The 27,779-nt window shown below is 36.7% G+C and overlaps 1 protein-coding gene across 1 annotated transcript; it reads right to left on the bottom strand.

The window, feature by feature from the left end:
• Positions 1-242: 242 nt before the first annotated feature.
• On the bottom strand, positions 243-17,381 carry LOC140242232 (uncharacterized). Its single transcript, XM_072321979.1, has 7 exons — positions 17,266-17,381; positions 6,873-7,092; positions 4,927-4,980; positions 4,253-4,405; positions 2,227-2,406; positions 1,576-1,654; positions 243-731 (listed from the first exon to the last, which is right to left on the bottom strand). Exons 2-7 carry the CDS (start codon positions 7,062-7,064, stop codon positions 724-726), a joined length of 666 nt encoding a protein of 221 aa, XP_072178080.1. The 5' UTR covers positions 7,065-7,092; positions 17,266-17,381; the 3' UTR covers positions 243-723.
• Between the last annotated feature and the right edge of the window lie 10,398 nt (positions 17,382-27,779).

Here is a 27,779-nt window from a genome sequence, read left to right on the forward strand (position 1 = left end):
CATAGATTCACAGAAATTAGTGGGAAGTGGTCGATTGACATGCAGTACCATGCAATGCTATGTTTCCTGTATGTGGAAGTTGGAAATGCTTGTGCATCCTTTCATTGCCAATGCCAAGTATAAATTCAGCTGCATCATATTTTCATACATGCAGTTTGAACTGGAAAAGCGTGACAAAGTATCACAAACACCAGTGACACTCGCTTCAAAAAAGAAAGGGAATGTTTTTGATTCTGTTTTTGTTTTGTTCTTGTTTTTGTTATTTTTTTGTTTACATGATATTTTTTTATCTCATTTGCAATTACTTGGATTAGAAAAGCACATGATCATGATGTGATGTTTTTCACAACTATATTACTGGTTCTTCAGGTTTAGCTGTTCTTTTTTCATCAGCACTCTTCTCATATTGTACATACCACCAAAAAAAAATAAAGCAAAACAAAATATACATACATTTTAAAACAAAAACAACAGGAACTGTTCTGCCAAAGATTTGTCTACATCTATTTCATCACAAGATCAAAAATTAGTACTGCAGTCCTTGTTCATATCATCGGCAAGAGGAATGTCGCACGCGCAAAAGTCGTAGTTTCAGCACCAGAATTTACAGTTCGCACCAAGAGAGCTTGGACACATCTGATTATTGTTCCATCCACAAGAACTCCAACTGACCTCGTCGTCATGGAATGTCGTCCAATTTTCAGCCTTTGGGAGTTTAATGATCTAATTACCTGCACACAAGCAAAGAAAATTGACAAAGGGAAGCTTATTGTACACAATCAAGATTTTCTGAAGGAGGGAACTATGTGGGGTGAAATTTACTTCGAATATTAAAGAGATTCACGAGTTTCATTAATACAGTGTATGTTGCTTTCCTAATTGTGATTTTAGTTATCATGCATAGTGTAAACTCTTCTTAACCCAAAGCAAGTCAAATATGACAATTTGATCAACATAATGTAATTTAATGGACTATTTCTCTGAGGAATCATTATTTAAAGGGATGGTATAGTATTGGTAGATGAGGATTGGGCTTTAACTTTTTCTAAGATACCAAGAAACCACTTATGAAATAGTACAGATAGCTCAGGCCCCTTTTGACTCCAAATAGTTCAGAGCATAACATTCTCAAAGGAATTGTAGGTTTATATGATGAAATTGGTTTTGATATGGCTGAGACATCCAAAAACAAAGTGATCATAATAAAAGGCGGGTCTCACCTTTAATTAGAATGGCTCTGTTTTAGATATCTCGGCCATTTCAAAACCAATTTTCATCAAATAAATGTTGAATTCCTCTTGGAATTACATCCTCTTTCACGTTTCATTATCTCACCAACAAATGCTGGAAGCCTGAAGTTAGGTCTCTATCAAAACTGTATCATCCCTTTAAGTTATGTATTCCTACTAAATGCTTTTCAGTGGTTAGCATTAATTTTACATGCATTACAAATCCTTTGGAAAGCTTTCTGGTTGCTCATATAAAAAAAAAAAAAAAAAAAAAAAAAAAAAAAAGCTTCACATAATCTTCGAGTACTTGATAAATCCGACCAAAACTTGAGAATATTATACCAACCTATCTGTTCTTCTGCCACGACGTATTCAGGTGGAGCTGACGGTGTGGCAAGCTCGTGGCTGAAATAGTTGAGATTCATCTGCGCACAAGGAAGATATTGTAAGGGAGGAAGGAATATATTAAAGATTATCCAGGTATATACGATGTTCACTGAATGCTGCTTCCCAGTTAACCCTGGGGCTTTGCAACCAGTATATCAATAGCAGCAACAGTAACAGCAACAACTCGTACGTGTTGGGGTTGTCGGTGCGGTTACTTCCCAGCATGCTCATATACAAGCATTCTGATTGCAGTCTCAAACTCTCGTCTCCTCCAAAACTGCATGGTCCTGTAATTGTTCTATAACTACACAACCACTGCTACTACCACCAACTATGACTACAACTTCTACTACATGTACTATACTACTGATATTATAATGATCCCTCATATCTCTTCTTTTTCTCTTTTTATTTATTTTATCTATCTATTTTTTGGTCTCTCGTTTCTTTATCATCTCCGTCTGCATGTATCTCCACCTCCTCATCATGATTATTTTTATTTTGTTCTTCACCTCCTCTCCCTCCTGCTACTAGTATTTATCATCAACCTTCTTCACACGGACACATTCTTATCTCTCCATCGCAGTAGGGTGTGAGAACATGTACTTACCGATGCCTCCGTTCGGAAGATGTCGTTCGGTGTCACCGCCGGGCGCTGTGCCTCGGCCGAAGTTTGCCCAAATCTCCCCCGGAAAAGGCCGCACACGCAGAGGCCGAGACCCACGGCTCCTGTGGTAAACTCCAGCGCGAAGACGCCCAATGTGGCGGCTTCGACGATCATAAGCGTGTTCTGATTTTGTAAAGCAATAAATCAAAGGACGGGAGAAACAGAAATTAATTGATCGGTGAATTGGCGTGTTGTAGAATGAACTCAAGGACAAAGTTACACATAACCTGAATAGGAATCAGGACAAGAAAGGATGACGTAAACAATAATTAAGCTGTACAAGAGAAAAAACAAAAGGAAAAACCAACTCGGGATGTGGAAGAATAATGCCCTAAAGATGCAGGTGAAAACCGTGGAATACTATCCGTTCCCGTACAGATTAAGTTTGATAATCAGTCTAAATAATAAAGTGGTGGAAGTTTATAAGCTTTTATAGGATGTGAGATAACGTGGACAAGAGCCAGGGGTCTTCGCGCGGGGAATGGGTGCTCGTTGTTGCGTCGAGGGTCAATTATTGTTCCCTCCTCCTCTCCTCCTCCCCCCCCCCCCCCCCCCCCCCATTCTTCGATGGGAAGAATCTTGAGGCAGAAAACCTTGGAAATTAGGATTTTCTTTTTGTGTTCGATTTGTTTTTCCAGTGATTTTTCATTTTAACAAATTCAGAATGTTCCGCGGTCCCTGTCAGATATAAAGATGACGATTCTGTCGAGTCAAGATCACATTTCCCACTGATCGACCTGCCAGCAAAACTCCTTTATAATGTGTCCTTGATTGATAAATCATGATAAAACACAGACTTAATTAGATCAATCAAATCAAAACTTTGTAAAGTTAATGAAATAAATAATAATTTTAGTGTATTGGACCTCTTGAATATGAAGGGTTTTTTTAGGATGGAGAGAGTTGTTGCAATGTAAACAAACATATGAATATTTTGTGATATTTTGACCAAACCAATGACAGAGGTGTGAGGTATTGCGTATGGGCTCATCTAATTTGCATCTGTGTGTTTGCGACTGGTGATTATTGTTTCGTCATGGTGACTTCATGATTGTAAGAAATTTCTAAAGTTTAAAACTTTATCATCTTATGTGCGATTTTCATGGAACTTCCAACCATTTCTGGTGTTGCAGTTCAGTTAATTTATTAAACGAAAATGAACTCTAGCAATATATGGAATTAGTAAATACAGAAATATTTGTAGAATATTTCGGTGAGGTTTGAGGAAACTGTCGGACAATCCATTCTAAAGATATAATTTTTAAAGTTTCGGTACCGCCATCGCTGGATAAGAAAACTAATAATAAATACAAGTCATGATTTCATGGTGCATGTATGTAAGTACTGTACAACGATACAAAGGAAATATAAGAGAATTCAACAAAATTATTTTCACTTTCATGGCATAATGATAGAGCACTAGACCCACTTCTTACCGAAAGCAGGAAGAATAATCTCACCTTCAACAAAATGTCAGCAACATTAAATTGGAAAGAATTACTACTGTGCATACTTTACATCGAAAATGTAATTTGTGAATTTCTTGTTTATAGTATGGTTTTCTGTTTAACAGAACTTCAAATGAATTATTTTTCGTGCTTATGTTATTTACATACAATAATTAGAAATGATTTTAGTTTGTAGGCCAGTTGTTGAAATCAATAAAATACATAAATAAAAAAAAAGAATGCATGAGGGGAAAGTGTGTGCGTAAATAGAACCTGCATAGTATGTGTTTGAGAGAGAGAGAGAGAGAGAGAGAGAGAGAGTGTGTGTGTGTGTGTATGTGTGTGTTAATATGTGATAAAGTAGTATTAGTGAGTATAAATAGTACTGCTATCTTTTTTAAAGTACAATGTATTTCTTTTTCTTTTTTTTTTGGATTAAATATTAGAGACGAAATCAATCTAAAGAATACTCATTTAGTGGTATAATATTATGTCGAAAAACTTGACCGCATGGATTTTACCTCTGAAGTGTAACTGAGGCACATTCTGGAGGCGTTGTCCCATCGATCACAGTAGTAGTACCGAGAGCTGAGGGACAGGAGCCGGGCAAAAAGGACCAGGAGACCCGCTGCCGCGACAGAAGTCAGGATCGACATGATCATGTAAAGCGAAATCTACGACATATGGCACATGGAAAAGAAAAAAAAAAAAGTTTACAACAGAAGACCGGTCAGCTATAAATATTGTTCACATTAATGGATGTTTTTATCTGAGGACGGAGTAACGAGCTACCGGCATTCCATGCACCTGTCACGTGCCTGTACATGTACAGAGCACTTCAACACTTACAACCCAAGTTGCATGCATCACTATATAGTGCTATGTTTGGCAAGCATCTTATATATAAGATAAGCTATCTGTATGGGTGCAGTCAATAATGATATTTGGTTATCAAAGAGCGTGTCCATATAATGACGACCCGTGTATTGATAGTTCAAAACAACAATACCCAAATGCACAAAAATATATATCATAATCAAATAAGAAATATATTATATGTACAATCTTGTAACACTTTGCTACTGATAGAAACAGAAAGAGAGAATTAAAGGACATCATAGCAGGTAGAAAGAGGAAAAGATTTAGACAGGTGGAAAATTTGTTGTTGTTGTTTTTTTATATAAATGGCACGTACCCCACAGAAAGTCTTTCTTGTTGAGAAGAAACCCGTTATTGCTGTGAAGAAAAACTGGAGAAAACCGAGAAAGAAAAAGAATTGATATAGATAATGTGACAATTATGATAACATTATACTGTAGAACCCTACGGTAAATCTTATATTTAAGTTATACTCGCAAGATGATCGACTTTTCTGCATGCATGGTTTGAGAACTTCCTTACAATGCAAATTCAGTTATTCAAAACGATAACTTTATATAGAAATTCCTGAATGTCCCATCCATTATACAATGACTCGAATTTATATATATATATATATATATAGATAGATAGATAGATAGATAGATAGATAGATAGATAGATAGTATTGTATAATATACACATACATACATATTTCATCAGAATCTGTTTGTCCTGTCATTACTTTCAAAAGGGTTAATGATTTTCTTTGGGAAAAATTACTCGATATTCGCTCACATTTCTTGTAAATCTATAATACGTACTTCTGAATGCTAAATGAAAAAAAAAATAAATAAATGCCTGTATACGCTGTTATGGTTCCAGCCAACCCGTGTTAGAGGAGGAGTGTGTGATAATATAAACTCAATGTATATTGACCGCACTTTTTACAACGGGAAGCGTTGTGAGGTAAAATACTTATAGTGCGAGGTAACAGCAATACAATAATTTGTGCCCATAAAACAAGCCTGTGTCTGTAGAGGACACCATTCTTTACAGTATGATTTGGTAGCAAAAGTACAAAAGGCAGTATTCTGGAGCTTGTTATGTGACATCTTAGACGATTTATAAGATATCACAGGCTTAGAACAATGTGGAATGACAAGTAACTTTCCATACAGTTGCCGAAGAGTTTCTTAGCACTGCGTGCGGCACTCGATCGTGGCGTAGCATTGAAATAGTAAACACGGAAGTAACTCTCAATAAGTATAATGAAAATAAGATGATCAGATGTATTATTGTAAGTGCCTTGAGTGCCAACATTTTCCGTTCATTTGTTTGTTTTCTCAATACTGACCAGAGCAGGACGAGGTTAATGTACATGTCGGTATAAACGTTTCCAATCATTCTGGCTCAATATTTTGAGAAGGACGTGAAGGTTTACTACGTCGTGACCTCACATCCGAATTCATGTTTTCTTTCTAATTCCAGAGTAAGTGAACATTATTATAGGTCGTTTCCATCGTAATCATCGCAGCTTTTGTCATGTAGGAGGGTGATGATAATGCTAAATAGAGATAATTTGGCGACATTGAAGATGCTTTATGCTTCGGTAAATAAGACCGTTGGTATCGTCCTTGTCGTTATCTTTATTTATCAATATTCGTTTTATCACCGTCACAATAGATTATAGCGGTTATCAGTATACAGTGCGTATAAAAAAAGTAATCCACATTTGGAGGGCTACTATTTCATAATTGCCAGCAATGAAGAGCGCAATGTCAGATGTGAGGAAAGAAGAACTCTTCCTCTTTCCATTGATGCCTGATTATGTTGACGAATACCATGTATGACTGAGCACATGAACTTCAAAGACAACAACGACAAATTGCATTTTTTCAAAACTACGAGAGAGGAAGAGTTCTTCTTTCCTCACAACTAGCACTGTGACTCTCCATTGCTGAAAATTATGAAATAGTAGCCCTCCAAAGTTGGATTACCTTTTTTTAACGCACTTTAGAGTCTTATCAATATCATCATTATCATTACTGTTATTTTTATCAACATTACCACTATCTCCATTACTATAGCCATACCGAATTACTATTAGGATACTACCATGACAACTCTGTCTATCCTCCCCCTCCCCCTCCCCCCCCCTCCTCCTCCTCCTATACTCATTATCATCACCATCATCATCATCATCACCATCACCACCATGCACCACCACAACCATAACCACCATCATCATCTTCATCATCATCTTCTTCCAGTTCATCCTACCAGGTTACCAATCCAGATGGGTATCCCGTGGTACTTTAGACGCCGTTCCTCCAAGACGTAGGCGGCGACGCCAAGCCCCACCACGGCCGCCGCTCCGAGGAGCTGCAGCAGGCTGACCGCACAGGCGCCGGCATTGTTATAAGACTCACTCCTTCGCTGTCTGGCTAATCGGCAGCAAGATTCATCCCCCATGTTTTCTTTCAGGTGTAATGCGATATTCCTTGTTTTAGATAAGATAAAACAAAAATGATCAATGCATTTACGAGTATGGATCAAAAGATATCAGAATGTTAATAGACAACTAGTATCGTCATTTCAAAAGTGGGGGTTACAGTTCCCATCTGAACTTGATAAACGACAGTATTTTATTGTCCCGATCAACACTTACTGTGAAACAGCATTCGTAATCATTGCTTTTCATTCGTTTTGATCAATGTTCCTCTCAAGTTCTTCGTAATCAGAACATTTTGCTCGCGTAATCAGCCAAAGATACTCATTTCCGCTTCGAGCTGTCCTGATGACCATTACATTTGTCTCTTCCGGTGAGTTCTTAAAAATCTGTATTGTGTGTTTTTTTTCTGTGAAACTGTATTATCCCAATCAACATAGGTCATTGTGCGATTTGTAATGAGAGAGCGAGGCACCGCGGACATGGACTATCGCAGAAAAACTATCGCCTTCATTCGTTGGATCTTTTACAATTAACCTTTATCATGTTTATTCGCCCTCAGTTTCAGTATGGTTGATGATGGCATTACTTTACTGCACAGGACTCACTATAGTGAGTAGATGTTTTACTCGGGGAGACCCGGTTCGAATGTGCAATGTGTATATATACATGTAGATGTAAATAATAATAATAATAATAATAATAATAATAATGATAATGATAATAATAATAATAATAATAATAATAATAATAATAATAATAATAATAACAAAAATAATAATAATAATAATAATGATAATGATAATAATAATAATAATAATAATAATAATAATAATAATAATAACAAAAATAATAATAATAATAATAATGATAATGATGATAATAATAATAATAGTAATAACAATAATGATGATTATAATAATAATAATAATAATAATAATAATAATAATAATAATAAAAGGTCAAACAAGGCGAAAACTACACTCTAAGAAAAAAAGGTTCTCAAATGGTTCTCGTCGGCTCCAAAATGGTTCTCATCAGATGGTTCTCACAAAATGGTTCCGATGAGCACCTATAAATGGTTCCCAATCGAAATGGTTCCGTTCGTCACCATTTGCTAGTATGCGACCCAGTCCCCGAGTGTTATTTGTGGTACTCTTGCAGGTCAAACAATATCTTTAGGTCCACTTTCATTTTTCCCCTTGCTGTATATTCAAATGCCAGATGTAAGAATCACCAAAACTGTGGTATTGGTACAAAAATATTGTATGTGTTTCTACTGCTGTGATAATAAAAAGTTCATATTGTTTTTTATCGTAGACTAATGACTTCTCTTGGCTGCGTGCCAACTGACAGCTGCCACGATCCAATTTTAGCGCTCGATCAGATGCGTACGCGTAAACGTACACATACTAGTACTGCACTGTAGGACTATGTAACCGCCGCGGCACGCGCCGCGGCTATATTTAGCCCTGTGCTGCCTGGCTGCGCCTATGCAAGCCACCACAGCGGCAGGAGAGTGCCAATGCAATACCATGCATGCAGCTATGTACGTGTGGCGGGCCCACGGGGCCGGTAGACACTTACACATTTAGGTCTATTGCATATGCATCACCAGTATTAGCCCGACCAGACGCTGTTAATACGCTACTACGTATGTACAGCGGCGACTGGGCTGTGTATAGTTACACCAGTATCACACCCATAACGAACGGCACCTGGTAACGTTAACATTATAGACATTAATTCTGCCTGAAGTGGACTGGAAACGTGTCACTGTCAATTCCATTCTCGCCATGGCAGTCATCACAATTTAGGAGAATAGGTAAGATTTTTAGTTTTAATGTGGTTTTATCTCATTTTTAGATGATCGACAGTCGTTGGTACAAAATCAAGTTAGATTCATTAGGCCTACTCAGTTTTCGTTTTCAGTCAGTGATTAACCTTAAACGGTTAGCTAGATCCTAACGTTAATGTTTTAGATCTAATTTGATCGAAGCTGCTATCTTGTGTAATGTTTACCAGGTACAGTAGATCCAGATCTAACAATAACATGTTAGGCCTAACACTTTACAATTAGAAATTTGGCATAGCAATGGCCCATGGGCTAGCCCGAACAGACGCCGTGCGGGGCCGGAGCAGGGCTGTCGCGTTTTTACAGCGACTGGGCCGGGCTAAGTTACTTGGCTAGGCCTGCATATGTAACGTGTATGCCTATTAAAAATAGAGTCTGCTAACTCCGAAACACAGCCCGAACGCCGAACGCAAAGATAACTGTACAAGGAGTGCCCCGGGGTAAGGTCTAGGCCTAGGCCTACTACCGGTAACCGTTCTACATGCAATAACTTTTGTTCTATAAGTTATAACTGTCATTGTTAACGTTAGAGCCAATAGAGGTCTGTCTACAGCCCAGTAGGCCTAACTTTTAGGTCAAAATCTCTTCAATATGTTTTCAGGCTTGTTCTAAGTAAGGAGTCACGTCATGTAATGCCGTGTTCTGTTTATCGAATTATAGCATGACTTTGTTTTAGTAACGCGGTGTAGGTCTATTGTTTCTTTCAATTCATATGTCAGGGAAGTGGACACACCAACATGCACAGAAACCAGGGAACAAGAAACTCCGGCCGGGACGATGAAGCAGAACGTACGTGTTTGGGAAAAAGATAGAGTCTACATTGATCAGAGAGACAGCCTGTGACAGACCGTTGACAACATCGGCCAGAACCGTAGACTTAACACTTGCCATGAATGAGCTGGGCGGCCACAAGAATTCATCGATCAGAATAAGAGCCCGGGATAGCCCATTTACAGCATCAGCCAGAAACCGGACCTGGGCTAGTCGAGAATGAGCTGTGTGGCTAAGACGATACATCGATCAGAATGACAGCCCGTGATAGCCCGTTGACAGCATCAAACAGAACCCTTGGCTAGTCAAGAATGATCTGGGTGACCAAAAGAATACATCGATCAGAATGACAATTTTAGCCCGATAGCCCGTTGACAGCATCGACCAGAAACCTACGCTAGCCAAGAATGAGCTGAGTCAAAGAAAAAACACTGATGCTGCCAGAGAAAACCTTTGAGAAATATGTAGATAGGGTATAGGTAAGTCCGTTTGCATTGACTTATAGTGTATTTTATAGCTGCTCTTTCAGAATCTGCCGTCAACCAAATATTCATGTCAGGCGACTTTTTGTTGGTTTGTGTGATGGAGGGTCACATATGTTTTGTTATGATCCCAATACAGTATTTGAAGAGTTTGTTCGCAAAAACCGAAAAGTCCATTTTTGAAGATTTTGAAGTACGGTCTCTGTCATAAAGTACAAAATAATACCTTTTAAATGATATTTTGGTCACTAGATATAAAGGTACATTTTTAAAGTTATGGTCAAAAGAAGCAAAGGTTTTTTTTTTATTATTCTCTTTATTTTTCTTGACCTTTAATCGCAAATATCTCCATTTGGCAACTATGGACTTATCGGTTTTTGCAAACAAACTCTTCATTTGCAACTTACAATGTACCAGTGATAATGTTTCACTATAATGTGCATTTAACAGCTTTGAATCAACTGTATTGGGGGGGGGGGGTAGACATAATGAGATCAGACCAGATGCCAATCTGAGAAGTGGAGTCATTCATAGTTCTAAACTTTAAAAGCACAAACGGAAAATGCTCGTTATACTTCTCCAGTCATTGTGTGGTCGATTTCTGCACACTTTTAAAGTTTGCACATAGACTAGTAAAACGTATTGCATTTATACCCACGCAGGAATTACGTATTGTGTATAGAGAATTGAAGATTATGTAATTCATTTCAAAGCACTGATGCATCTCTTGTCACCAGTTTATATTGCTTTTGCAGACATACAAAATGTACATGTACGTGGTGGTGGTGTTTAAAAGACTGTTGGCAAATTTGGTGAACAAAATGACAAATGCTAACAACATATTATTGTCATAGGCAGGTTATAGGACAGCAAATTCAAACCTCAGCTTCAGGCCTGCATCTATATAGTTTACTCTAATGAATTTGTTGCTCTGCTTTAAAAAAAAAAAAAAGTAATTTTTTATTGATTCCAAATGTTACATATTTTAGATCATGGTTGAGGAATTTTGTTCATTCATGCTTGTGAAACTGTGTGGGTGTGGTATCCTAGCTCTTTTCCCCTTGGGATTCTTATTATCCTTCACATTATAAACAATGTGTTCTTTTCTTCTTTTTGGGTGTGTGTGTGTGTGTGTGTGTGTGTGTGTTTTCGTAGGACATGCTGTAAATTGTCAGAAGTCATGATTAACCTGAATTGATACTCTTCTTGTATTTACAGTTGTATAGATGTGTCTGTGGTGCTTTCAAATTGCAGAACAACAACAAAAAAGGTCACTCGTATACAAACAAAGACCAGTTAATTCAAGTACTCGACGTTATGAATGTGAAGTGAAGAAGTGTAAAGCTTATCCTATCCCAAGTATCATACCAGCAATATAATGGATGTTTTCTGTGACAATACCAAAGGTCCTGTTTAATGGAATTGTTTTCCTGCCCTTTGTAATTGCTTTTAGGACAAGCATGCTTTAAAAGAAAGAAAAAAAAAAAAAACACCGAACAAACTGGCAAACATGTGGAAAAAGTTCCTCATACTTCTTAAGTAATGTACTTGACTTCTGCCTATCTTAAGACTGACACAATTACTGTATCTCATCCATGCAGGAATTATTTCACAGAGAATTAGAAATTTTGTTATGTATTTCAAAAGCCTGATGCACCTCTTGCTATTTCATATCATCTGTACAGAGATGTGTGATGGTGTTTCAAGAACTGCTCGGTACACAAATGACAAATATTGTTGAAAAAGAATTAGTAAACAAATGAAAATATTTTGTTAAGAATATTTGACAGATTATAACATGACAAATACAAACCTCACCTTTAGATTGTAAAAGTTAAGGTGAATAAATACATTTCTGCGAATTTGTGAAAGAGCAAATTTCTATGGTTTTCAATTATTGAGTAATGTTTCATGAAAAAATATTGGTGAATGTCATGTACATGTATTCATGCTTGTGAAACTGCGTGTGCATGGGTGTGTTATCCTTGCTCTTTTTTTTCCAGTGTCAATGATAATGTATGACATGCTAATGTATTGCTAGTATACTGTTTTGAACGTATGTTTGACTGATGAGATGAAATTCAGATGAATTCATTTCAAATGAGTTTGTGATGCACATTTTCAATGCAGATAGGTAATGTACCTTTAAGAATGGTGCCAGTGAAGCACCTTACCAGCACTGCATGTGAAACACACCAAAAATACACAGACATCAATTCACATACTACATTCTAAGAAAAAAGAAAACGGTTCTTTTGAGCACCATTAAATGGTTCTCAGCACTGTCACAATAGCGACACCTTTTTTGGAGCCTGTGAGAACCTTTTTTAAATGGTGCCTGTCAGCACCTTTTAACATTGGTGCCCATTAGAACCTTTTCCAATGAAATGGTTCCCGTGAGCACCTTTTGAAAAAGAGTCAAAAAGGTGCCCATCTTTAGTCAAAAAGGTGCCCATGAGCACCTTTTAAATGGTACTCACGAGCACCATTTCATCGGGAAAAAGGTTCTAATGGGCACCTTTTGCAAAAGGTGCCGACAAGCACCATTTCAAAAAGGTTCTCACGAGCACCTAAAAGGGTGTCGCTATTGTGACAGTGCTGAGAACCATTTAATGGTGCTCAAAAGAACCTTTTTTTCTAAGAGTGTACGCAGATCATTGCAAGCTTGTAAGAAAGAACTGAGTTTCAAGAGCCCATTCGGGGCATTTTTTTCGCAAAACAAAGGGATACAATCTAGATTTAAAGTACGATTGTATAAACTTTACGTTTCCATTTTATATTATCATCTTTAAGTCGTAACACTTTTCAGTGTACACATAGAGAATGTAATAATATCTCAATTCGTCAAATTAAACCAGCATATTTTCTAGTTTTATGATGTAAAAGTACATGATTGTATATCCTATCGTACACATGCATGTACACGTATCATACGAGTTGTGATGCATGGATATTTTCTATATATGGTATATAATGGCAAGATCTTTGTCTATTCCTTTTTCTCTCCCCCTCTCTGTCCATATCTCCCCCCTCCCACCCCTTTCTACGTTTGTATGTTTCTTCTGTGATATCATACTTGGTAGCCTAATACACTTCACAGCTTGTAAGCTAAGTGTATACCCGCACATGACTGATAAAAAATTGACTTGTATGGAAACTTGAGATCATGTCTTGAGTGGCCTGTTTGCAGAACACTCAGCGTTGCTTTCGCAGTGGAACTATGATATTTTCATTCGCAGTATTATAGTGGGTAGTGATCTTCTATAATATTGCCTTCGGATCCTCATGTATTTTTGTAGCTGTCCCTGAGTAAATATTACACAACTGCAAGTTCCGTCACAAAAGTTCTTGCAGTCGAATGCTGGGATTTAGCGTGCGAAAATATACTGCCGTAAATATACAGTAACACTATACAAAGTTGTAAAGGATAAATTATTATTGTGAAAGCGCGATTGTGTATATTAATGATCGTTATAATTTACTAATCTCACTACAGTACATGAATATAACCTTACTTCATTGTGTGCATTCAAAGGTTAATTCGAAACCAATGAAATACAGCAGGTGATTTTTTAAAGGTAGAAAATCATGCCATTGCAACAAAACAATGCATCATAATAAACATTATTCTAGATGGTCAAAGTACTGTGTACATAACCTGTTGTATCTACATTTCAGGGGAAAAAATGTTTGTAAAGGTCCACTCAAACGTGATTACAAATTAATGATCATCATGTTAGGGTCAGAAAAACATTAACAAAGAGAATTTGACGATGAAGTCAATTGAAATCGTAGTCAATTCTCACAATATTGAAACATTCACCCATGCAGAATGGGAAAAAAAAGAACGAAAGTATAGCACGTCCCGGATAAAAGACAGAAATACGAGGAGAAAAGACAGAAAGACAAAACGAGAGATACAGATGGAATATGAAGATAAGGAAGGAGGGACTGAAGGAGATGGGATGAGGCACGACTCGATACTAACTTTCCTTTTCATTATTTTTATTTTAATGGCCCGTTCGGACCACTAAAATCTGTAAATATGAAATTTTGATTGGAGAAAAAAAAAAAGAAGAGACCAGAAATAAAGGGAAACAGAACAATCAAATTTAAGTCTCAATCGGGCCACCAAAAGATAGCCTTTTGGGGATTTGATGGCCCGACGTCAATTTTAGTGGCCCGGGGACGGCTAATGTCGAGGCCTGGTATATTATATAGAGTGTCAGACTTCCTTGGTGAAAAGACGTTTGAATATACCAAAATGAACCAAATTTGTTTGCGCGAATGCGATGCTATATAAAATCAATGTGTTCATATCAAGCCATCGTATGCACGAATCTTTTCACACTGAATCTGAGCAAAACACATAGCAGCCACAATGCAATGGATATTCCCATTTCCAAATTATCTGCGAGTATCATACATCATACCACAGGCAAATTCACGTTGCGGGATGTGAACAAGACCTTACTGGGAATTCATGGCTCTCCTTGCAGAGTATATTACGATAAGTGGTATAATTATATATCCTGGAATAGCCTGGTCTTATCTCTGACCCCAAGACGTGAGTTCAAACTGGTCATGATGACTTCCTTCCCTTTAACTTATCTCTCTCTTTTTTCTCAATGTCAACTAATTGCTTCTTATATAGTAAATCTAAAGCAAAAACGCATGCACGTGCGGAGGCCTAACCATAACTTTGTGTGTATATATGATAATAATATATTTTGTATAATGTACGTACGTAATACTATCACTATCATCGTCGTCACTTTTATTCAACAACAATATTGTAACGGTATATGATATAATGTAGGTTTGTGTCCTATTCATGTAAGATATAGGATTATTCTCTAGACCAAACTACGAGAAACATAAACTGCAACTAACAAAAGCATGCAGCGACGGTGGAACTCCTCAATCCGGTTTACGAGTATACGACTGAGTGTTACCTGTCATTTCAAGTGGTACACAGGATCAAATGACAATTGCCTCTTCACAGAATACCAGTGAATATCATTTGAGTATGCATGAAGCTATATGCATGGTGTCTGTCTGAGACGAGTGTGAATCTACAGTTTTGCACGCACAGCGCTGTGTGATGCGGGCAGCAATTTCTTTATTCAACAACAAAGGATGCTGGACGGATCAGCTGAGCAGGTAACAAAGGATGAGTATAGAGTTATTGAAAAGCGTCGCTTAGAGTTTCAAGACCGCACAGACCACTACAACAGGCTGGCGACTGTCTATCTGCGCTTATAATCCATATGGTCTTTCCTAAGCACTTCAGTGTCCTCGGTCTTCCAGCTGATCAACATGCCGTCGATTTCATTGAACTTATAAGGTGCGGTACACATAGCAGTTTCGAGAAAGAGATGACTGCCTGCATATAATGGCAGTAAGAATTATAACGGGGTTTGAACGTTTACAGGGGAGTAGGTGAGACTCACCTCCCTGGTTTTATCCTCATTTGCGCAAAGCCTTCCCATCCCTTGCGTACCCCTTTATCAATTCTGTATAATTGATGACGGAAAATCCTGACATGTAGGCTGAATTAATTGTATCATGACAAAAGCGGCTGTTATATAAGAAAAGCCGAAGAGTTGGTATGTCTTATACGAAATCTGCAGCTCGAAGAGAAGACAATAATGACTGACAGCGACGGCAAATGACACAAAGCGTCTTCGGAATTATATTCGAGTTAAAAAAAAAAAGACTGGACTCAGAGTGGTAAACTGATTTTAATTCAGGCCTACGTCTGAAATACGAATATAACGTGAAATGATTGCGAAGTTTCGCTTTATACGTATTACGTATCACACATCACCAGTTTGAAGTACAATGTACTATCCTCCAGACTGGAAGTTCACAGGAACTCATTCTTTCCCCTCATGAACTTCCTTCTTCCGCAATCACACAAACTGATTCAGTTAGATTTAAGGAGATGTTACTTAATGGAATAATTATTGTTTAAACATGATCTACCCTCCGGCACCTGAGTTAAAACTCCAGTTGGAGTATTCAGGAGGATCTCAACCAAGTACCAAGTACCAAGACGTACCAAGTATTCAGTTTAACACAATAAATGCAGTACATGTACAGCTGTATATCAATCCAACACGACGAGATACTTATGTAGAAAAATATGCATAATCTATGTTTATTAGAAATGTGTTTATCTTTACTGTAGTGAGAGACATACCATCAAAACAGTGAAGACTAAAGACAGGACACACATTTTCATTTTCATTTTAAGTAGTTTAAGTGGTTAAGTACGGTTGTAGTTTCCTTCTTCATAATTTTTTTTCTTTTATTCATAGGTCATAGATACAAGCTCTTCACCAAACGTTCAAGATTAGAACTGAGAAGTACATTTTTCAGCCAGAGAGTAGTTGCCGACTGGAACAGATTGCCTGCTAATGTTGTTGAAGCTTCCTCGATTAATAATTTCAAAGATTTATTAGACAGACATTGGAGGGGGGGGGGGAATTCAAAACCTCTGCTCCTCAACGCACATAAAGCAACAAAGTTGAAGATGATTATATTATGTTGAGACCGGAATACTACAGGACCAGTCCTCTACTTCCGTATCATATGTGATGTGATGGTGATGAAGATTCTGCCAGAATAGGTGTGCAGCATGCGCCACAAAGGAAGTGAAGTGCAGAGTGTCCTATTCACATACACAACGTAGGCAATGGTAGGATGCAAGTAGAAATCTTGTAATAGTCTGGTTCTGGGTTTAGTCATTTCATTTACAGTAGTCAGCATTCCACAAAAATGTCTCTTTTCTGACGGCCTGTGTCTTGAATATATGCAAAAGCCAGAAATTGTATACATCTCCGCATGTTCTTTTTTTTTTCACAATCTATAGATGGTTTGTGTGGTATATGACTATATCTTATATGAGTATATAATATATACATGAATATACGTAATAGGAAGACAATAGTAAGCAATATTCCTTGCGTATTTTTTATTTCTCTCGAACTAACATAATGTATCCAAACGTATACAACATCGTCAGAGAGTTTTGATTAACGCTTTCAAAACAAATACACAATTTGTTATCTTCAACCACGCACAAGTGTTTAATCATGTCAGCTTTCTTACCTTCACGGCGTTATGAACCTTTACTGAGAGTGTCTGATCCTTAGCCGTTTCCTTGTAGAATTTAACTTGGAACGCCTGAGTTGATATAAGGCTTATCCAGTGATATGAAGTGTCTTGTTACCAATCCTTGGACGTAGTGACTCGTTTGAGCTGATTTATGTCCGTATACGTCGTCTCGAATATACCGGTATTCTCGCGCGTGTTTGAGCTTGGTGTGAAATTATAGTCTGCTACCAGTATACCATCCGCGTCCTCTATCTTCCGCCTGTCTCCTTTGATGAGTGTACCTTTCACTTTAGCGTACGTTCTGGGCTGTTCGTACGTCCGACGTGAACAAAGCGTATCATCCTCTGCAGTGCTTGACGGAAGTTCCGCACGCCGACGTGTGTTCCGATTTAGGCCATCGGAACAAGACAAAAGGAATAAAGTCAGTGTGGTTGTTGTTTTTTGTTAGATTATTTTCATTCCTAGTGTCTGTAGGGCGTAATCTCTGCAAGAGCCTCGTGTGTAAGCCATGAGGGTGACTGTGTGTGTCTATATTCGTTTGTGTGTGTGTGTGTGTGTGTGTGTGTGTGTGTGTGTGTGTGTGTGTGTGTGTGTGTGTGTGTGTGTGTGTGTGTGTGTGTGTGTGTGTGTTGTGTGTATAAACACGGATCTAGTCGCCACGCACGTGTATGTATAATGTGGATGAGCGAATGGATGTTTTGTATTGGTCTAGCCCGTCTTCCGTTATTTTATAGGTTTTCCCGGCCAATTTCGCACTTTTTCAGTCCAATTCCTAATTTGTGCATTCAATTTAGCACAATTTAGCCTGGATGGCGTGTTTGGTATTTCAATTTTATAATCTTTTCATTCAAATTCATTTTGGAGCATTCAAATTACATTTTAACATCATTCGAATCAGCACTATTTCAGTTCAAATTCGTAAGACAAGCACCATTTTGCAAATCGTTCATTCAATTTAGCATGATATAGTCACGTGATCACGTATACGCTGCGCTAGTTCATTCGAATTCATTCTTGGGCATCCAATTTCGCATTTACTGCAGTCAATTTAGCAGACACGTTAATGCATTTATTCCTTTTTTTTCCATTTTCATTCGTCATATAGTGTTTGCAAGCATCTTAGCATTTCATATTTTCGTATTCATTCTTTATGCTGATATCACTTTGCAACAGTACTTTAATGTTCGATAGCATTCGATTTCATTCACAGATACATTAATCTTGTTTGTTTTGACATTAATTGAGAGGAGGTTTCAATTTACACCGTAATTATATATTTCTTTCATCTGCATGTTTCATTATTTTCATTTGATGGGTGCTATCTATATTTCGTAAATTATCATTATGAATAAAGTTCTTGGATCAGCTCTAGCCATATTATTTGTCAAGGTTATTACCCTCAAATGCTTCTATGATTCTTTCCCTGTCTTCTTGAGAGATAGGCCTACGCCTGTATCTAACTCGTACTGCCATTACTGGACATAAGAAAGTAAAGTGAATCTATGGTACTGGTGCATGTATAGTTCTGATAACATGTATAAAAGAAGAGGGGCGTTACAGAACAATAAACTTGAATTATTTAGGGTCAAAGATAACTTTGCTAGGCCTATATACTTAACAGTGTGTGGATGAAACAGAAATTCACATTTACCCCCTACGTATAAACCACGGTTCTCACCTTTTCAAAATAGAAATAACATTACGCCAATTTGAATGAACATGTTTGGAATTTGACTGCCCATACGCGAAATTGAATGACTGAAATACCGCTTTCCGCCAGTGCTGGCGAATTTGAATGACTGAAGAGCACGTGCCAATTTGAATGCCCGTTTTACGAATTCGAAAGGCACATGTGCGAATTTCATTGATCGAAATGCTAAATTGAATGAACAAGTTGCAATTTTGAATGACAGAATGTGCAGTGACGAGGATTTTCGCTAAATTGAATGAGCCTTTTATCAAATAGACTGACAAAAGTGCGAAATTGGCCGGGAAAACCTATATTTATTTTTACTGCAGCAATTATAGGCCTATAGTACATGTGTACAGAATGACAGACGGGAGGTGGTGAAGGAGATTTTTGATAGGGAGATTTGTAGGGCTAGAATCAATCGGTTTGGGTGCTGTTTTTTTATGTTAAAGGTACTATTTGCCATTGGGAGCAGTGATAAATTATTATTAATATCACATTTCATACAATATGTAAAGGTCAGCCGAATCACAAAACATCCTTTACATGACCGGCGGAACCGGGGGCGGGGGCTCGGTCCCCCCCCCCCCCAACTTTTTTTTTAACACCATACAAAGGAATACATAAGGTGTCACCATTTTGTCCCCCCCCCCCCTCCCCACACACACACACACACTTTTTTTAATCCCGGAAGTGCGTAAAGAAATAGATAGAAGTGTGAGCGCGGTAAGGTTATGTTTTTGAGCTAAAGACCTTACTGCTAAAGACTGCTAAAGGCCTTTTTTTATTATTTTTGTTTTTTGCTTGTTAGCTCATGAAACCCGGAAGTGCCCCCCCCCCCCCCCCCACTTTTGAAAACGCTCCGCCGGCCCTGCTTTATACCATAATATAATTCTTTTTTAAATAAAGACTAAATTAAGGAGATATCACTATTTTTCTCAACAAACCATAAATGAAGACGGTTTAGTCAAAAACAATTTTATTGTAACTACTGTTTACATTTTGTTTATTTAACAAAACTTAACATTGATCATGCTGATCAACATTTTTACATTGGTCGTTTCAATCCCTAACTCACATTAATTTTAGAACTATTTTGAAGCACAAAAGCTGGGTTTTTATTTCATCTCCAAATGGTTAATGCTTTAATGTCCATTCCAGCCTTAACTGGGGGCTTCAGTACTCCTAACAATGGTTGATTTATGCACTGGTATAGCAATACACCTGTTATGACTTATAAAATCGCACAACCCGCTGATACGTCTTTTCTTCTTGATTTTGAAGACACCCCCCCCCCCCCATAGCATTATATAGCCGACATAATTATATAAGTTACAATGTTTTAAAACCGACACCCCATCAGGACCTATAGCCCATTCTTGGTTGTCGCTGTCATTGAATTGTGTCCTAATTTCAAGGCTCATTTGCTTAAACTCTTTGTAATATAGAGTGAAGATAATGAAGCAAGCATTTTCGAGACGTACGTTAAAAAAAAAAACAAAAAAGAAAACAACATTGCGATATGGAAGAAAAGAAAACTTCGGGCACGTTCACTTTGTCCTACTGATGATGAAAAATGACACTAGCGCCATCTCCCGACTAAAGTTCGTGGAGGCCGAACCAATATCGTTACACGATTGAACCATTGATCATTCACAAACCTTCACAAGACTAGTATAGGCCTATTCAGTCAGACCGCAACGCTGCTGTTAATGAGCTCAAATCAAAAATTTATCGTACGCGCAGGTTTTTGCGCATGTCCTTCTCAGCACCCGAGATTTTGCGAGATAATTCAGAGACAAAGTGCATGGTCTACGAGATTCACTTATTGGCGACATGAAGATCTACTATCCGTGACTAATTGACATGGTTTGTGAATATTTGAAATAAATCACACCTTTTAATGCTTACATTATACAAAATGAGCTTATGATATCATTATTCATATCTATGCATTATATCGATATTTTCCAAACGACCCTGAGACAAATTAGAACAAGGCTTTCTATTTATTGCCAACCCGACCCGTTCATAGGTTGAATCACCACATGAATGATAGTCAACGTTTTAGATATACCTGTTATAATAGCACACTAAGAACTGAATTGGTCCCTCGCTTAGAAAACAATAAAAATTGCAAGTCTCGTCGAGTAAAAATCATAGTGTGGCAATTTGAGATACATCCGCTCCCAGGGTATCATTAGATAAATTACTCAGCGATGTATACAGTTGATTAATAAGGAATAATTATTCTAATATCAAAAAGAGAGCCCCAAAGAACTCATGTGTGCAAACACAGTGCTAGATCTTTTACTATTGATTTGTATGCTACTTATTAATGCACTCTGCTCTTATATAGTTGTGCCGGCAAAAAAAGTTCAAGCCGAAGTTGAGCTGTCGATCAGAGTGGAGTGTTGTTCTTGTTGTTTACGTGGAGATCTTACACCAGCTGCAGTTGCCTGAGCCTGAGCGCGTATACACACATTGTGCGCGCGCGCGCACACACACACCATAATAGGGTCCTACACTGTCATCTACACACAGTGTATTACTGTTATGTAGAGTACACGTTTACTGTCATTCCGCGAGGTGCGTTCAACTCTCCACTCGGAGGGAATTAACCAATCAGAAACGCGTATTCGCGGCAAACTGAAATCTCGTCAAAAATTAACTGTACAACGCAATGATTTATTCGCCAACCTGACCCGTTCATAGGATCAGTCCACATGAAGTCATTATGTTTTCATAGAATGATATTTCCTCTTTCATTTTATACCTCTTCCATTTTGGTCCACCTTAATTTCGTCGGTCTAGTGTACCCCTTAAGAAAAATGAAAAATATGCAAATTTTGTGTTTTATAATTTCCTTGGTCAGTATATTTTATATGTCATAACCTTTCAAGTGGTCGAATTTCATCAAAGTACAACTCTTCAGCTTTTTGTCGATATATAAATCATGAAGATTGATAATGTCGTTTAGATTTACAGACACTCTAAAAATGTGGTCTCCCAGCTCATTACGTATTCATGTCCGCGAGGTCCATGCATACGCGTACGATAAATGCGAAGGCTTTTCAGGACGTTGCGGTCTGACTGTATTGGTCAGGAGTACACTACGTATGAAATTTAAACGTCTGTCAGGGTCTATAATCAGATGATAAACATGACGCGGGGAAAAAGACTGAGAAATAAACGCACATGCTTTATGCATGTAGACAGTACATGTATATACATTGTATATTATAGATGTGTGTGTGTGTGTGTGTGCGTGCGTGTGTGCGTATGTGTGTGTGTGTGTGCGCGCGCGCGCGCGCGCGCGTGTGTGTGTGTGTGATCATTTTATTCGGGTTCTAATAAACCATGGTTTGATGAAAATTGTAAGAAACTTAGGAAAATATTTATCAAATTGAAAAAGAAATGTAAACGTAATGGATTCAATCGTGATGTAATGGATGAGTTTGAAAATTTCAGAAGATTATACAAGAAAACCTTGAAGAAAGCACAATACACGTTCTTTAAGGACACTCATGAAAAATTACGTACGTTGAAGTCTGATAATCCAAAGGAGTATTGGAATATACTAAATCCCTCCAGAAAAACGAAATCAGAGAAGTGTTCAATTGACATTGGAACTTTCCAGAAACATTTTAAGAGTTTAAATGATATTAATGATGGTATGCTGAGATCAACACCGACGAGTTTTGCAAATACTTGTAATACAGCACATATCCCTCTTACCATGCATATTGAACATGATTATAACGACCGAATATCTGAAGAAGAGGTGACTGCTCATATAAAGCAATTGAAAAATAATAAGGCACCTGGTTTTGATTTGATATTAAATGAATTTTTAAAAAACGGCAATGCGTCCCTAGTGAATGTAATAACCAAATTATTTAATTTAGTTTTAGATAGCGGAATAATTCCAACGGATTGGACGATTGGTATGATACGCCCTATCTACAAAAATAAAGGTTCTGTTAATGACCCTGATAATTATCGTGGCATATCTTTATTAAGTTGCATTGGCAAATTATTTACTTCAATAATTAATGATAGATTGACAGATTTTCTCGATGATAATCATGCCATTGGGGAAGAACAAGCAGGATTCAGAGAGACTTATTCAACTGTTGATCATATATTTGTGTTGCATTCAATTATTGACTTGTATTTATCGAGAGAAAAAGATTATATTGCGTGTTTATAGATTATAAGAAAGCTTTTGACTCTGTCGATAGAACATTGCTATGGAACAAAGTTGCTAGATGTAACATACAGGGAAAAGTTTTTGATGTAATCCGAAATATGTATAAAAATCTAAAGTCATGTGTTGTCAACAATTCAGAGCGTTCTGACTTTTTTAATTGTAATATTGGGGTGAGGCAAAGTGAAAATCTATCTCCTTTGCTATTTGCATTGTATATAAATGATTTTCAAGATTATGTAAGTTCCGCATATAATGGTGTTGATTTTTTGCCTAATGATTTGTTGACCGTATTACATGATAAAGGAATAGATGTATTTCTAAGACTCTTCTCATTGATGTATGCTGATGATACTTTAATCCTAGCTACTAGTGAGAACGAATTGCAATCTGCACTCAATGCTGTAAGTGATTACTGCAAATTATGGTTACTACAAGTTAATGTCAGTAAAACAAAAGTAATGATTTTCTCAAGAGGAAAAGTTAGAAAATTCAAGCCCTTTATGTTTAATGAGAATGTTTTAGAGGTTGTAGATGAGTATACTTACCTTGGAGTGGTGTTTAATTATAAAAATGATTTTAAAAAGGCCTAAACTAAACAAGTTGATAAAGCGAAACGAGCAATGTATAGTCTAATGGTTAAGTCTCGAAAGATGCGGCTTCCAATAGATATCCAATTAGAATTGTTTGACCGGCTTGTTGTACCCTTCTTATTTATGGTAGTGAAGTTTGGGGATATGAGAATTTAGCACTCATATAGAGTCTACATTATCAATACTGCAAACATTTACTGAGACTAATAAAAAATACTATGAATAGCATGGCTCTGGGAGAACTAGGAAGGCTTGAAATAGCCTGTACTCTTAAAGAAAGAATGCTTAATTTTTGGTTAAAGATTATTACAGGAAAAGAAAGAAAATATTCATCTATTGTATGTAATATCATATCACTTTTGCATAATTATAAGATATATTCATCACCATGGTTGTTGAAAGTTTATGATACACTAAATGAGTTAGGAATGTCTTTTGTTAGGAATAACTTTGAAAACGTAAGTTCTTCGTGGTTTATAGGTGTTCGATAAAACTTAGATTAAGAGACGAATTTGTACAGAATAATAAGATTGGCAGTCTAAGATAAGTAACAGTTCATGTTGTACAAATTACAGAATCTATAAAACGAATTTATGTTTAGATCCATATTTGTTAAAAATCCCTTACATTTTCAGACAACTTCTTTCCAAATTTTGCTGCGCCAACCACAGATTGCCAATTGTAACGGGTAGGTATGCTGGTGTTGAACATTGTGATCGATTGTGTAATTTATGTAATTCTAATAGACTAGGGGATGAATTTCTCTATTTATTTGAGTGTCATACATTGAATAATGCCAGGAATAAATTCATTAAATCCTATTATAGAATAAGACCAAACACTTTAAAGATGTCTCAGTTATTTAATTCCCAAAATCGTAGTGAGTTGATAAATCTAGCTAAATTTTGTAAGGAAATAATGAAGCTCCATAAGAAATAATAATTATTGATATCATTATTTGTATTTTTTCATGTAAATATAGCTTTTTACAATGTTTAGTTTTATATTATTGAAATTGCTTTTATCTGCGTTATTGTTGCCCTGCTTTCTTTTTTTATTTTTTTAACTGTTTTGTTTGTCTTCCTTCTCTCTTTCCTTCTCTCTCTCTCTCTCTCTCTCTCACTCTTTTTCTCTCTTCTGGGTCCTGCACCATTCTGTATATTTTGTATATTTTGTAAATATGCAATTTTCTGTATATATATGTAATTTACAATGTATTAATGTATTAATGATTTTATCTGTTACGGTGTTTATTTTTAATTTTCTTCAATACCCTGACGTTGGGTGACATAAGAAAATAAAAAAAACCCATTGTCATTGTCATTGTTTGTTCTCAGTTCGGTAGCACAACATTGCATGAAATACATGTACATGTACTACCATTGTTCAAATTCAGTGACCAGCGATGTATTTCATTTTATATAGCGCCATCTGTAGCAAAGTGATAGGAAACTCGGTAACTTGCAGTCAACTAGTAGTAATGTCCCAGTGAACGGTAAAAGTTGATTGAATCGCATGATTTGTGAGAAAGTCACGAAATCTCCAAGTTTCGTAGTATCACTGTGCATTCATATTAACTTTCACAAATGACGTTACTTTAGAAAAGATGAAGATAAGATCGCATTTTAAGTCTCTAAACCCTCTGAATGCCACTGTGCATATAAGTTTCTTCTCCATAGGCTTGTGTGTGAAATTTATGCACATTTGACTCATTGACATAGAAAGGGCTGACCTTCAAGCAAAATTTAAGAATCAATAATATTATTCATTTTCAAATAAAAAATGAATTATGATTATCATCTCATCAACATGACTGCAGGATTTAAGTTCAAAAACTAGCGAGGATGACTTTTATGGGAGGAGGACAATAGCTCAATAATCGAACAAAAACATTATTTGTACTTACAATCCAGAACGAGAGTACTTAGAGCATTTCAGTTTTATCGCCTCTTATTATAACTGGCATGATATTGGTAACGATCTTCATCATTGCTGCTAATATGAATATGAGAAAATTTGTTGTTGTTGTTGTTGTTGTTGTTGTTGTTGTTGTGTTTCTTGCTCAGCGGTATTTTCTTCTAGCCATTAACATCACCTGTACAACATTAGGAAGTAGTTGTAATACAAATGCATCAGCAATGAAAGTAGCAAACAAAATAATCCCGTAAGGCATGCACCATTCCTATTCAAGTTGTGTCACACTAGTACTACTTTACCAGTGCCATTTACTAATGATAAGGATGTTGATACTTGTACTGCTGTGGATAATTATGGATAGATAAATAGAAGAATTTTGTATTCTTTCCCCCCCCCCCCCATTTTTCGTCTCTTTAGATGCGAGAAATAATAAATTGAAATTAAAATCAAAATCATCTTTGTTGATCGAGCTTATTATGATATCATGTCCAACTATATGAAATTTACAACTTCTAATTTCCTCCTCACTATACATAGTTATATGTAAAATACTCATGCATCCTGTATACCGTCTGTATGCCTGGCACGATATCTGACATCAATGACTCAATGTTAAACATTCGACTTCGGTTCACTCATTGATTACCTTATAAGCTGCTATTAAACACAAACATATACAATAGTTCTGATTCTGATTCTGATTTTATTTCTGAATTTCTTTTTCATACATAAATGAAGTACAAAGTCAATTGAACAAACAACACAGTATAAATTGAATCTGACAATTAAAACAAATAAAATTAATGATTAATTCAAGTATTCAACTTTTTCCCCTGGCATCAGGAGCGAGAGATATGATGCTGTGCGTTATTCCAAAGGTTCGATAACCCGAAAATGAAGGTTTGTTAATTCGAACACTTTGTGGCGTTGTTCCGAAGGTTCGTTGTTCCGAAGGTTCGTTATTCCGAGGGTTCGTAATGGCGAAAAAAAAAAATCATTATTCCGAAGGTTAATTCGTTAATTCGAAAAATAACATAAGGTTTGCTTATCCAAAGATGGAAACAATTTAAACAATAATGTTCGTTACTTCGTATTATATGTTCATTATTGCGAAGATTCGATACGGAATAACGAATCTTTGGAAAAAGGAACTGTAACCATATTATATTGTATCGTGGGTAAGCATGATCACATTTTATACAGCCAAATGTAATCATCAAAGTTTGCATTGTGCATTGATGGACTTCTTGTGCTCCGGGACAAACAATAATCATGATGAACATATTTTTCTATGTCAACCCTAATGATATATCACCTTAAATCATATTTTTCCTTAGGCTCCTTACTTTTCATATTTTATTTTCTCAAGGGAAATATCAATCTAAAAACAATTATTTCATATTGGCTTTCACCAATCACTGCTATGAACCAAATGACTAGATCTGCTATAACCCATAAACACCTGACCACATTATTTCTCGCGTCACCAACAAAGGCGATGAATTATGCTCTTCGCTATACTTCCTTATTTCTTTTCTTTAGATTTTGCTTTTCCAACTTTTTAAATAAAACTATGAAAATTTATAGATACCATCATTCTACTTCTAAATTCCATTCTGGCTGGATGTTGTTGTTATTATTATGATCGTGGCTTTTATTATATAGGGATCTATTAATCCCCCTTTTTTAAAGGGGTGTTTTATTTTGTTTGATATTCAAAGTTTGTAACACCCCCCCCCCAAAAAAAAAAACCCAAAACCCAAAAAACAAACAAATAAACAAACAAACAAACACACACACACACACATTGAAAACAACCTCTATACTCCGCAAAAACATTGCACGGAAACAAAGATAGTTCCCCCCCCCCCTATATATACTTTGTCTATTTGTTATCAACGAAAAACAATTATGTGTTTCAATGATAGATCTCTTTTGATTGATACCTCTACTCTGAGAAAATATTATGAGGTCCCATCCATTTCAAGCTTAATCGCTCACGATGGTGGCCTCCTGCATTCAATTATCTCTGTTATTTACTGAAATATACTACATTATTCCATGTTTCTGTTTATGTATAATGCTCAATACAATTGCT

Source organism: Diadema setosum, chromosome 2, assembly GCF_964275005.1.
Source record: "Diadema setosum chromosome 2, eeDiaSeto1, whole genome shotgun sequence".
NCBI lineage: Eukaryota > Metazoa > Echinodermata > Echinoidea > Diadematoida > Diadematidae > Diadema > Diadema setosum.

Excerpts from the sequence above, each read along its gene's own strand:
- LOC140242232 (XM_072321979.1), bottom strand. The coding sequence starts at position 7,064 with ATGGGGGATGAATCTTGCTGCCGATTAGCCAGACAGCGAAGGAGTGAG. Across the intron at positions 4,981-6,872 it reads CCATCTGGATTGGTAACCTG|TTTTTCTTCACAGCAATAAC; the intron begins GTAGGATGAACT and ends GGTTTTCTCCAG. Across the intron at positions 2,407-4,252 it reads GCCTCAGTTACACTTCAGAG|AACACGCTTATGATCGTCGA; the intron begins GTAAAATCCATG and ends TTACAAAATCAG.